Source organism: Pectinophora gossypiella, chromosome 21, assembly GCF_024362695.1.
Source record: "Pectinophora gossypiella chromosome 21, ilPecGoss1.1, whole genome shotgun sequence".
In the NCBI taxonomy this organism is placed as follows: domain Eukaryota; kingdom Metazoa; phylum Arthropoda; class Insecta; order Lepidoptera; family Gelechiidae; genus Pectinophora; species Pectinophora gossypiella.
The window spans coordinates 7,988,426-8,001,424 of record NC_065424.1 but is presented as its reverse complement, the minus strand read 5'-3'; the positions used below and the strand labels follow the sequence as shown (position 1 = coordinate 8,001,424).

Sequence of the window (12,999 nt, the reverse complement as noted above, 5' to 3'; positions counted from 1 at the left end):
TTAACTACAGACTACTATCTATTGAGCATCAATGAGGAACATGCTAACCGGAACAATAAGAAGGGTTGCTGTGACAACGATAGATGGTCTTCATGTCATCACTTCTGTCCCGCTCGTAGCTCGACATACGCGCAGAGTTACATTGTTGGAACCTTCGACTCACAAACAACTGGTACACATTGAAATCTCTCTTTATCTTTCTCTCCTTCATATGCGGACTGTATCTCTTCTCCGCCTGAGATTGGGAAGGCTCTTGGAAGTTTATGTCTTCAGTTGCCTTTGACCACTGCTTCCGCTCGCCTTTCGACTTTTCCTCCTTGTTTGGTCGAATTCGGAAATCATGACAACTTCCCTTGAAGTCCAAACTCTGCCTCATGTTCGCAGGATTCTTGGGCCTTTGCCGCGGCCGTTTGTCGTCTTCACTGCAAATTCGGAAGTTGTGAGTGCTCCCTTTATCGTCCAACAAACACTTTATAACTGTGCTTATCCCGCAGTCTTTCGTATACATCAGCTGGAACCAATTCGGGCTCGAAACAGCCGTGTCAACGGTCAACACACTGCCTTTGTCCGGTAGCGTGTCATGATCTGAACCGCTCACTTCCAATTCCTTAGTAGACGTTTCGGCGTCAATGAAATTCACCGATCTTTTCCTTTTCTTCGGAACTTTGTCTGTGGTTTGTACATCTATATCTTTCAAAATAGAAGTTCTTATAATAATGCCGCTTGTACATTTATCGATCGGTTTAAAGTTCTTACTGGTGTTCAATCCAATTTCGGTTAAAGATCTTATTGCCAATGGCTTTTCAGGGAACATGGTCATGTCGTATTGTGTTTCGCTGTCACCAATTTGCTTATTGTCATCGTTGTAGATCTTTCCCAGTAACCCAAGGCCTGCATTGGGAGAGACCTTTACTTCCCTTTCATGTCTTTTCTTCAGCTTAGTATACAGGCCGCTGATGTCTTTATGCAACCCTGGTATGTTCTGCGAGAGCATAGTGAGGTTTTCTAATAGTAAGAGTATGAACTTCTCATCTATGATCCTTGGTGCTGCTCTCTCTATGACTGACAGCTCTGTGCGCCGCGCGGAGCCGGGTCTACTAGTCTGTTCTCGAGGACTGATGATTATTCCGTTACATTCACTTACACGCACCTTTTTTTTCGACGTAAACGGGGACGTGAGGACGTTCTTCTTTATACTAGACAACAGATAACACGACACGTCATCTTGACAATCGAACGATTTCTTAGAATCTATCGAGTGTTGGCTTTCGTAAAGTATTCTGTATGCTTTGGAAGTCGCGTCACTGGTGCTCAGATACGGCTTTAGATCAATTTTATCTCTATGGATATTGGGATCGAAGTCAATGTACGGATTTTTGAAACTAAGCCGTGGATCCATATCGTTCCTATAAAAGTTCCTCGTGGAACTGTGAGTGGGGTTGAAACGGTCCGGACACGTTAGATGTTTGGACTTATCCTCACAAAACTTAAGATTAAGATTCTTCTGTTTCGATTCACGGTAATTTGGCGGCCGTTCTTTCAATTTTATGTTAATCGACATCACTCCTTCGACTGCTGGATCGTGAAACATGGAAATGTGATCGAGATCAAACTTAGTTAGGTCTATCACAACTGAATTTTCTTCAATATTTTCTGTTATCAAATTCTTCACTGGATATTCGGTTCTGCGTATATCAGCTTTGTATGGTCCTTCAACTTTGGTGTCATCTGGCTGGACATCTTTGTCTTGACTTGTTTTAACTTTGGAGAACATTCTGGTGATTTTATCTAGAACGTCTTTGAGGTACTTTTGTCCGGGATCTTGTTCGACGTCTATTATTTGGTTCCTAGGTCTTGTTGACTCTTTCTTGTCAGCTGTTAGAATACCCTTCGATACCTTTTTCTGTACAGCTTCAGTTAATACTTCGCAAACTGGAAGTTCTTGGGATGGTTTCGAGTCGTCACTTGAGGAGGTGTTATTTGTACTATTATTGGTATGGTCGCTCAATAGCACATCTAAATATGCTCCTAGGAATTCCTTCGCTACACTCGGTGGTATCGACGTCTCACTGATCAAATGGTTAAAAGTATCTTGTATTTCAGGGAATTCGGTAGATGAATTTGAATTATCTCTCACGTCAGGGGAATTTAAATTAGCACCTTTCGGATGATCGAGGTTATGAATAAGTTTCTTAGTAATCTCTATGTCCTTTTCTTTACTTTTAGTGTTGCACAGAGTTTCACAGGTATAAACAGTGTTCTTAAGTAACTTCTCCAGTTCTTGAATGCGCCTCTCTTTCATATAACTGTATGGAATGTTTCTAGGACGCTTAGCCTGTTTATCTGGCGATCTTGCTATTCTTACTGTTGCGTTATTAATGATCCCATTGAATTGCGTCTGTTTATTCACGTTTCGTACTAAAATACAAGACAATTTTTCATCTGCTGTGTAATTTTGGTTAGAACGCGTATCTGTCGACTTGACGCAAGTGATTGCATTCCTTATATTTTCCATTGAAGAATTCTTTAGCCAGTATTCTAAAAGACATCTGAACAGTATTTTAGCGGGATTGACTTCAACTTTGGACCACTTGATGTCGTATAATTGTTGAACGATTTGATTGATACAAGTTTTGCTGTCGAATTGGCTGGTAGTCGGGAGGTTAGATCGGGCGTGGAATATAGAAGTGATCAGCCTTTCGGTAATTTTGTCAAATTCCGAGGCAGTTGTCGTGTCTTGCAACGACTTGTTTTCCATCTCAGTGTCAGCAGACACTTGCTTGTTCACTTTGCGCCTGTCTGGAAATTCTTTTTTGTCCTTACACTTGTTCAACAACATGCTTTTACTCAATGGTTTCTTTAGCGGCGGTTCGTCAGCGATATTTCTGTATTTGACAAGATTGGTTGACTTTTTGCTTCTTTTCATTAACGAAAACGGACTGTTTGACCGTGGTAATTTTTTCTTCCGACCGAAGAGAAACAAAGTGGTCATCGGTTTGATATTTTTCTCGAAATACGGGTTAGAGTTGACATCTACTTTAATTCTGGAGAAATCATTCATTTCTGTAAAAACTGGGTACACTGATGTGATATTTTTTTCTTTAGAAGAAGTGTAGTAGTCGACGGAATGGTCGAAGGCAGGGGACACTGTTTCTGTATATTTAAGCGAATTTTTCTCTAAATCTGTACTGTCAACTTGTTTTTCTGCTTCAGTGACATTTATAGAATCATATGCAGATTTATTGAATGTTAGAAATTCGTTTTCGTATCTCTTCGCCATGCATTGCATGGAGCAGAGACTATGGTGCATCGTGGGTTGTAGACATACGAAACAGTCTTCCAAAGGTTCGAAGCTTAGGGGAATCAGCTCGTTATGTTCCAAGCTGTCGCTGTGCCAGTTTTGTATGAGACTCTCATTTGCGTTCCAGAGGCTACCAGAGTTGTTGGGACACTCGATGTTTTGGGAGTAGACCGGAGTGACATCGGAGTCAGGTTCTTTGAGGAACATATCAATATCTTCTTCGCCTGAGAGCTCTGAGGTGGAAATTTCGGAGCTCGAGCTGGTCGATCCTTGGGGTAAGGAAGGGTTAGGATAAGATTAGGATATAGGGAGAGTCCGTGCTTCGGAGGGCACGTTAAGCCGTTGGTCCCGGCTATTAGCCGTAAAAGCACCTCCACCAACCCGTATTGGAGCAGCGTGGTGGAGTATGCTCCGTACCCCCTCCGGTTGATTGAGGGGAGGCCTGTGCCCAGCAGTGGGAGGTATATAGGCTGTTTATGTTTATGTATAGGGAGAGTTGCCAGGTGTTTACCATGAGAAGACGTTCTAAGAACCACTATTCTCTACTCTGCTTTTTTAGCTATCACACCTGGCAACACTGGATATAGTAGGATATAGGATAATTTACTGCTCTGTAATGTAACTAAACTGAACGCTTATAATGGAAAAGATAAAATAAGTACAATTTGAAACTTGCACGACCCGGTTTATGCGGTTTTAAAACTATCGTTCGATAAAAAGTCCATGAAACAGTTCAATGACTATAAAGTCAAAAAAGTTGCAATCAAAAATCAAGCATGCTGATCACACTATGGACAGGGGGGAATAAATCCCTAAAACATCTAGATTCTAGCCTAAGAAGAGGCCTACCACATCCTTAAATTCCGCTTTCGCAAAATGTCAAACTGTGTAAGCGAGAACAACTTATGCGAAGTTTATATTCTATCTCTTTTCAGCGTTTCAAATGCCTCAGTAGCTTGTATTAGGGGACAGTAGGCCTCCTGGAGTCTATAATTTAGTTTAGATGTGGTATACTTACGTGAAGAAGTGTCAGTTTGAGGCAAGTCGTCGAGAGGAGCGTGGATTTTGGGCACCGATTCGCGCGCACCGAACGTTAATAAGTGTTGTCTGTATAATCTGAAATGGAAAAATAAATCATTTTCAAGATACCACGTCTGGTCTAGTACCTTGGCCGCTGAATCAGAGGTCGCGAGTTCAATTTCCAGTGAGATTTAGAGCCTGCAGTCTGCAGGCATCTTATGTCCAACAGCAGATTTACTGGAAATGGCAATTTACTATGTCTATTTGTTGTTAGTTAACCTAGGCTTTAAATCACAAGCGTTAAGATGCACATTGCTGTAGTAAATGCTGTAGCAATGAAGAAATTGTACCTAGCAGTAGGACGTTTCGTTTATGCTATGCCCACTCACCGATGCGCCTTGAGAACATTGAGCCAGGTGCGGAAGACGTCGGCGGTCTTCGCGCGGAGGTGGTATATGAACTCGTCGGCGTCGATGTCGATGCGGCGGCGGCGCGCCTTGGCCGAGATGACCGACAGCCCCACGTCCACAGACCCATGCAGCCGGCCGCGGGCCACGTCGGTCGGCGACCGCGCATACACTAGTATACCGCCGTCTACTACGAAGAACCGCTGGAAGAATAAACCGACGAAAAGAAGGTTATAAATTTGACCCGTATGTTATATTGCTGGCATTGCACAATATTTGCCACGCCAGTTCTTCCACTTCGTGGCTCGCGCCGCGGCTTATGCTGAGTGAGGCCCTTTTATAAAGGACACCACCACCATCGTTGACCAGTCCATACACTCAATCTGTATTTCTCGTGTATGTTGTTTTTATTATGTCTTTTGTTTGATTGTAAGTTGTGTGTTACTCCGTGTTTTAAATTATATATTTGTTTTGTATTTGTTACTGTGGTGTCCCTTTATAATAAACGTTTCTTTCTTTCTTTCACTTCCACTTCTTCCACTCTCATTAAAGACTTCATGCACGCTCACCGGTTTAGAGTACTCTTGACCTGATCCTTCTTTAAAACATCCACCATTTTATTATTTAAATACTTTTTTCTTTCATTCTTTGTCTTTCTTACCTTGTGCCATCCCTTGAGCGGCCACTTGCGCTTCTTGTGCAGGTATCCGTTGAACACCTCCGGGCGGCGCTCAAACCGCTGCCCGTCCTTCAGACCCTCTAGCACTTCCCACTCGCTGCCACGCCGCCGGCTGGAATATAACACACATAATTATATTTGTATAATTTATGTATGACGAATGTGCTGAAAATGACCTTTCCCCGCGAGAGAGATGGACCGAGCATCTTCCTTCTTTCTAGCTGATTGGTCAATTCTGCACGTAGTTTGGCGGCTAGGATGTAAGCACGGGTTGTTTCGAGGAACAGCAAACAGAGCATAGTACATTAGAACCCTGCTAGCCACAAATTGGAGTATGACTAGGGATCGACGATCCAACGGTGTTATGTTGGAAGTTGCGTCGCGCAGCGGTTAGGTGAGTTGAGATGATTGTGTGAGAAGTAGATGAGTGACACGAGTAGTACAGAAGGTATAGAGTATAGAAGGGATGTATAGACAAATGATAGATTGAGTGAAGGAATGTGAATGAGTGAGACAGTGATAGAAGGAGTGATAAGAGGTAAACGATGGTGATGTGAATTGTTGTCTAATCTAGCCTACAAGATCCCACTGCTGGGCAAAGGCGTCCCCTTCCTCTTTCCATTTTTCGCGGTCCTGTGCGTATTCCGGCCAGTTCCTCCGGCAAGCGTCCAACTCGTCACGCCATCTCTTTCGAGGTCTGCCACGACGCCTGTATCCGTCATGAGGCACCCAATGTGTGACGATCCGTGCCCACCGCTCAGGGTGCATGCGACAAACATATGTTGTACGAGGAGAAAAATAAAAGAAGTGTTTGAACCGTATTTGTTTAATTGCGCAAACCCAAATCCAACATATATACCAACCTGCGGGTCTTGGTCTGCCGGGGCGGCGGCGGCGCGGGCCGCACGCGGTCCGCGCTGTCAGCTGACAGGGACGCGGTCTCGCCGGAGCAGTCCGAGTCCGACGGAGCCCGGCGCAGCGCAGCCGCGCGGCCCGCCGCACCGCGCCTTCGCGTCTCGCCTGCAAAAAGCCACCATGACTATTTACCATCATCATCTTTTTGAATCCGTAATAGCCATATCTGCTATTGTGTAGGTTATGTGGTGGATGACCCGACCCCTGACATGACTCATGTAACGACTACGCACTTACATCAGTAAGTAGTAACCGGGACCAACGGCTTAACGTGCCTTCCGAAGCACGTATCGTCTCACTTTCGGACAATCAGGTGATCAGCTTGTAATGTCCTAACCAAACTAGGGATCACAAAGTGATTTTTGTGATATGTTCCCACCGGGATTCGAACCCAGGACCTCCGGATCGTGAGCCCAACGCTCAACCACTGGACCACGGAGGCCGTTTGACGTGACTGATGTAACGATTATGTACTCACTAAGTGGCTTAACGTGTTCTCACAGGACCAATATGACCATTTCATGAAATGATCGAGCACATCATGAAATGATCAATTCTAAGATCTGGCCACGACATAATATCAAGTCTTTCCTTAATTCGCTATTGACAAAAGCGACAGCATATTCGTGATTAATATCGTGGTTTCCTTTCCTCAAAGTAAATAGCAACACAATTTTCCGTCTTTGAATGAAACATCCGATGTAGGTCGTGGCACAAAGGCTCCTTATTGGATTTTCCGCAAAGAGTAAATAGTGTTATTATGTCTATAAAACATTATACAATAACGGGGTATAACGTAGAACCCTTGCCCAGGGATACGGGTGAAGACCTCAACGGTTGCAGGGGCGAAGATGGGAGCCATCGGTACGGCAATGCAGGACGGAAGGGGCAAGTCACAGGGACTGTAACCTGGAACCTGACAGAGGGCAGCAAGAAAGTAGCATGGAAAATGCTGCACCGACAAGAGTACAATATTACCCTTGCGAAGTGGGCGCTAGTAACAACAAAGTTATGCAGAAAAAATCACAGGCGGTCGCTAGTAATATTATATGTGCTTGCGCAGGCGTTAATTGCACCGACCAATCAACGCGTAATGACTACATCTCAATAAAGTATTTCGAAAAACTCCCGTGCCAAAAGCAATACGGAAGCATGGCATATAATATAGGCACGTTGTAAGCTGTAGTGTGGCTGGTGCGACGCGACATGTATCGCGGGCTTCGACTAACACTACTCATAATAAAAAACATACATAAACTCCCGTAATTCCCAATGGTATGGGCAGAGACAATTAGTATAGCTGCAAATATCTTGATGCAAAGTCTTAGGATTAATTATAATGTGTTTTAAAATGTTTCGTGTATATGTGCAATAAAGAATAATTTGATTTGATGAACCATGTAGGTGTGTAAATTCAAAAATGTTACATTGACCTTCAACAAGTTTATCCAGGATAGATACGTTGAATAAATGATTCTGATTTCTGTTGCGTCGCGGATGTCGTACTACGGCTACTGGCGTCCAAGTGTGGCTGTTTGCCAATACTTACGCAGTGTCAAGGTTGCGTGGATACATGTGTCTTGATCGTTACGTCAGGTGGATAGTCTATAATTTATAACTAACATATACCTACTCATTTCACGTAGGACATCAAAACTTATAATTTATTATTTTTTTCTTTTTTATTTGCAAGATGAGACAGGTATATAAAGTGATATGCGGTTTCCGACACTGTTCCTACTTTGGGAACCTTCCCGCCAGTAGAAAGCCACAAAAATGTAATAAGAGGTTTGTTACCGAACCCTTTAGGCAGAGAAGCAGCCCGTGTCCTTACTATTAAAGAGTTTTTACATCGGGTATATTTTAGAAAGGTACTAGGTACGGTAGAGTTAATCGAGCGATTGAAAAATAAGGCCCATGGGTGGTTAGGATCGTATATCCTTCGTTACTATAGTGTCACAGTAAAAAAAATACGGGGTGCAAGTTTGTATGGACAATATTTTATTTTTAATGTTATCGACTCTCAAATGGAATTCTATAGTCTCTGCTTACCCCGGTGGGAAATAGGCGTGAGTTTATGTATGTGTATCAACTCTCGAGTCCAATATTACCCGTGCGAAGCCGGGCGGGTCGCTGGTAACAACAAACATACGCAGAAGAGATCCTTATTAAATACTTGTTACAATATTAGACAACATAACATTGGCAAATAAACAATTGTCTAATCTGTTACATTACAATAGATGTTTATTATTAGCTCTTTGTTATTTAAAAAAGATAGTCTGTATAAACAAACACGGTACATTGTTTTAAAAGGAAATAAAACTTATGTTTCTTTAAAGAATGGACATGTAGACGAGAATAGTTTTTTTTTGTCGGGATATTTTGTAGATTTGGCTTGGGATAGCATTCGATTGACCAGTGACCATAGAATAAGAAATAATACTACGTGTAGAACGGCAACTCTCAGCTGCCCACCAGAGGTAAACCTTTACCTCACCCCCCTCGGTTTTACTTTAGCCTTCAATTGTATGGGTGTCAGACGTCACATACACAGATTCGAGTGTACGATAAGTTATCGTGCAGTCTGACTCCATACCAGTGAAGACTAAAGTAAGACCGAGGGGGAGTGGGGTAGCTCAGCCGCTGGTGGGGACGTTAATGAGTAGTGTCTGTGTACAATGAGGTGATTATACAACCCCAATTATGTAGTTATGTGTTTTTCGCTCATTACTTTTATTCTTTTTTTGAGGAACCTTTATGTGACGCGGGAAAAAAAGCGCTGACGACTCTCATCCAGTACAAAAGACAACATGTCTGATAGTGAGAGCCCTACCCAGCCAGATCCAGCATAGACGTCATGAGTGACCCCTAACCATAGCGTGACGACCTTGGCGCATAGGTATCGGAAGATATAGGACGCACGAGTGCGAAAAATTCAAGAAAATGGGAACGCAATTTACCTGTACTATCTTCGACAGACACAAACTCAAAAATATATTTATTCATTACGTAACATAGTTACACTTCAAATCAATTTATACATAAATATATTTTATGTCGAACGTCTCATCCACCTATAACTAAGTACTGCAGATTCTCACAATGTGTATAGCCGAGGAAAAGTAGCTGCATTCTTTGTAATTTGGCTGCCTAATATTGGTCGTCAGGCGTTTATCTAAGTTATACCTGTCATTTTCTTATCCGCCGAAAATTGGGACGAATAATCGACAGGCATAAACTTTAGACAAACATATAAAAATCCCTTTCAAAATTTTCTACTGGCCGATAACCCGACAGAATTAAGTAGACAGCACACGTCAAACGGGTTGCAAACGAGCGAGATGCCTGTTTGATTATTGTTTCATTCATTCTATTATTTTGAAAATAAACAGTTATTCATCAACCGTCTCTTTCCTATTAGGTGGATAAGAAAATGACGGGTATAACTTAAAATGAAATTAGGAGGTGTCTGCAGGAATCGGGGCCAGTGGTGATTCACGTATCGGCTCTCAATAGGTACATGTAACTTAGCATTAGCATACCTCGTGCTCATAGCGTTTTCCTCATTGGAAAATGATCATGCGACTAATAGGTCGAGGGCGAGGTCTTCTTACTGTCACGCTTCAGAACACACCATTACTTAAAGTATAACGGCCTCTGTGGTCCAGTATTTGAGTGTTGGGTTAACAATCCGGAGGCCCCGAGTTCGAATTCCGGTGGGGACATATCAGAAAAATCTCTTTGTGATCCCTAGTTTGGTTAGGACATTACAGGCTGATCATCTGATTGTCCGAAAGTAAGATGATGGGAAGGCAAGTTAAGCCGTTGGTCCGGTTACTATTTACTGATGTAAGTGAGTAATCGTTACATGAGCCATGTGAGGGGCCTTTGGGGGGCAATCATAACCCTGATATCAGGATTGACGAGCCTGGAATTCCACCTCACAACCTACACGATAAGAAGACTTGACTATTAGAACCTTCATTTTTGACGTGACTTCTTGTAGATTTGCTGCAGATGGCATTAACTACTTGGCCGGACAAATGGGGAGGACAGCGGCTCCCACCCGGTACAAAATTTAAGACAATAGGCTTGAGAGCGCTCAGTTGGGCGCGAACCTCGGCTCAGGGCGTCGTCTGAGAGGTTTATATTTAAAATAATTAATCGGCCTTATAGCCATAAGCGATGAATGAGGGAAACGGGTTCAGCTGCTTACCTCTCCGGGCAAGTTGTAAAACCTGGAAGAGTGTGTACGTCTTTTCTAACACATTTGTCAATTATGGGCGACTATTAGAACTGAAAAAAAAAGCTATAACAAAACTTGGGCACGGATCGTCACGCATTGGGTGCCTCATGACGGGTACAGGCGTCGTGGTAAACTTCGGAAGAGATGGCGTGACGACTTGGACGCTTGCCGGAGGGACTGGCCGGAGAACGCACAGGACCGCGAAAATGAAAAGAGGAAGGGGAGGCCTTTGCCCAGCAGTGGGATCTTGTAGGCTAGATTAGATAACAAAACTTAAATGAACTCACTACACATACCTTCACAGAAGCACGCGCGCTAGTGTGCAAACGACGAACATTAATTTAAGAAACACGTGAAAAGTATTTCTAAATTATGTAATGAATATGTGAACAAGTTTTTTTTTAATGTTTTTGTTGTTAGCTCCTCGTCCTGCATAGAAGTGTGGCTTATGTTTATGCGGATATTAAACGAATAACCGTTGAATAATGGTCGAAATTGAATATTTGTGATAACATTGTCTCGCGTTACTCTTGATAAACGAAAATGGAGACATTTTATAAAACATGCGACGTGCGCCGTTTGTTGTGGGAATAGTCTAGGGTTTATGTTCATTTACATAAGCTCAAGACTATATCCCAATTGGGGTGGTCAGAGATACATCCATTACTAGTTGAACTAAGTACCCACACCTCACCGAGCCTTCTGTTAGACTAACGTGATAGGTGGTGAGCCGTATCGCCGTCTATAATGGTCAATCCAACTGCGTTACTGAAAACTGCACTTGAGATAAATTAATAACTCATTGGTGCAAGTCCGGTAGCGGCGTTCGAAGGCCAGAATATTATTCCTAATATGAATTCTGAACCGGTGTAGGACCAACCATGGAAAGTCAAACCATCACCTACATAAATGGGGCTTAAAGGAGTCGCTAAACAATGAATGTGAACCCGGATCAAACCATATTTCACATAGTGAACGAGTGCCATCTGCACTGGTTCCCAGGTGGCATAGCCGAGCTGCATTGTGTGACGGATGCGGCAGAGACTTGGTTAGGGGAGCTTAAGCTGGATATATGATCCACGCAGGATATTTTATTTTTGTCTGCATACGCAATAATAATAATTATATGAATTCTGCTATGGACAGTTTGGTCCCTCTATCGCTAAAATATTACGTTAATAATATTAATACGAATAAACCAACTCACGTTTGTTGTCAAGATGCGAAGGCTCGGTGGCGGCGTGCTTGAGTCCGCCCTGAGTCGACATCCTGCCGCTACACGGCCCCACCAGCCACCATCTTATGTCCGCTGGAAAACAAAGAAAAAACATTTTATATTCATGCAAATCAGAACGTTTCGGGACGAACATTAGGTTGGTACCATCTGAATGGAACGCTTCGGGACGAACTTTAAATTGTTACCATTGGAATGGAATGCTTCGGAACGAACTTTAAGCTGTTACCATTGGAATTGAACGCTTTGGAACGAACTTTAAGTTGTAACCATTGGAATGGAATGCTTCGGAACGAACTTTAAGCTGTTACCATTGGAATGGAACGCTTCGGGACGAACTTTAAGCTGTTACCATTGGAATGGAATGCTTCGGAACGCTGTCCGGCCAAGTAGTTAATGCCATCTGCGGCAAATCTACAATAAGTCATGTCAAAAAAAGCTTCGGAACGAACTTTAAGTTGTTACCATTGGAATGGAACGCTTCGGGACGAACATTAGGTTGGTGCCATCTGATTGGAAAAACCTGTAGTCCCGACTACAGGTTTTAGGGCTATACGGTTCAATAGCTGCAGTAGTTTAAGGCGAATAAGACGATCGACAAAAAATATATTTAAATAAAAACTAACGATTCGAAGTGTAACTATACTACCAACTGAATAAGGATATTTCTGAGCTTGTGGGCCAGCAGAAACCGGGTTGCAAAATACTAGGTTGATAAAATAAATGACAAAGTGCTTTGAGCTTTGACAGATAGGTGAAGTCGCGCCATAAGGGTCGCTTTTTTTTAACATTTTATTAAACTAGCCTCTCTTTAGGGAAATGGGTAGGGATTCTACAGCCTTGAACTCGCCTAGCCGATTAGTGCATTTCCTTAATTCAAGAAGACTTCCTTAATGCAACACCAATGATGATAAGTTGACAAGTTACCAGGTAAAGGCAGACACGACACATTTTTCAAGCTCGAAGTGCGCCGGAGATGACCCATTCTAGGTCTTCTATTATCCCCCGAATTGAAAGAATTCGACGCCCTCAGCCTTTTAAACCGAAGGGACGTATACACTTTGCTATTCATGCTTTTTCTTTTTTACAAAAAAAAAAAAAATTCGCTATTTGTATCACCGTTTGGTATAAACAAAGTGTATCGGTAGAGACAGTGCACGCGAGTGTGGTTAGATATTGCCAATTCATTTCGAC

The 12,999-nt window shown here is 42.7% G+C and overlaps 1 protein-coding gene across 1 annotated transcript in view; it reads right to left on the bottom strand.

Moving 5' to 3' along the window:
* Nucleotides 1–12,999, bottom strand: part of LOC126376841 (uncharacterized) — a 71,389-nt gene that overhangs the window by 35,019 nt on the left and 23,371 nt on the right. The window contains exons 2-7 of the mRNA XM_050024390.1: nucleotides 11,779–11,880; nucleotides 6,271–6,427; nucleotides 5,390–5,519; nucleotides 4,711–4,931; nucleotides 4,320–4,417; nucleotides 49–3,576 (exon numbers count right to left, since the gene is read on the bottom strand). Coding sequence (XP_049880347.1) covers nucleotides 49–3,576; nucleotides 4,320–4,417; nucleotides 4,711–4,931; nucleotides 5,390–5,519; nucleotides 6,271–6,427; nucleotides 11,779–11,839 — 4,195 coding nt within the window. The 5' untranslated portion in view covers nucleotides 11,840–11,880. The remainder of the gene's footprint in view (nucleotides 1–48; nucleotides 3,577–4,319; nucleotides 4,418–4,710; nucleotides 4,932–5,389; nucleotides 5,520–6,270; nucleotides 6,428–11,778; nucleotides 11,881–12,999) is intronic.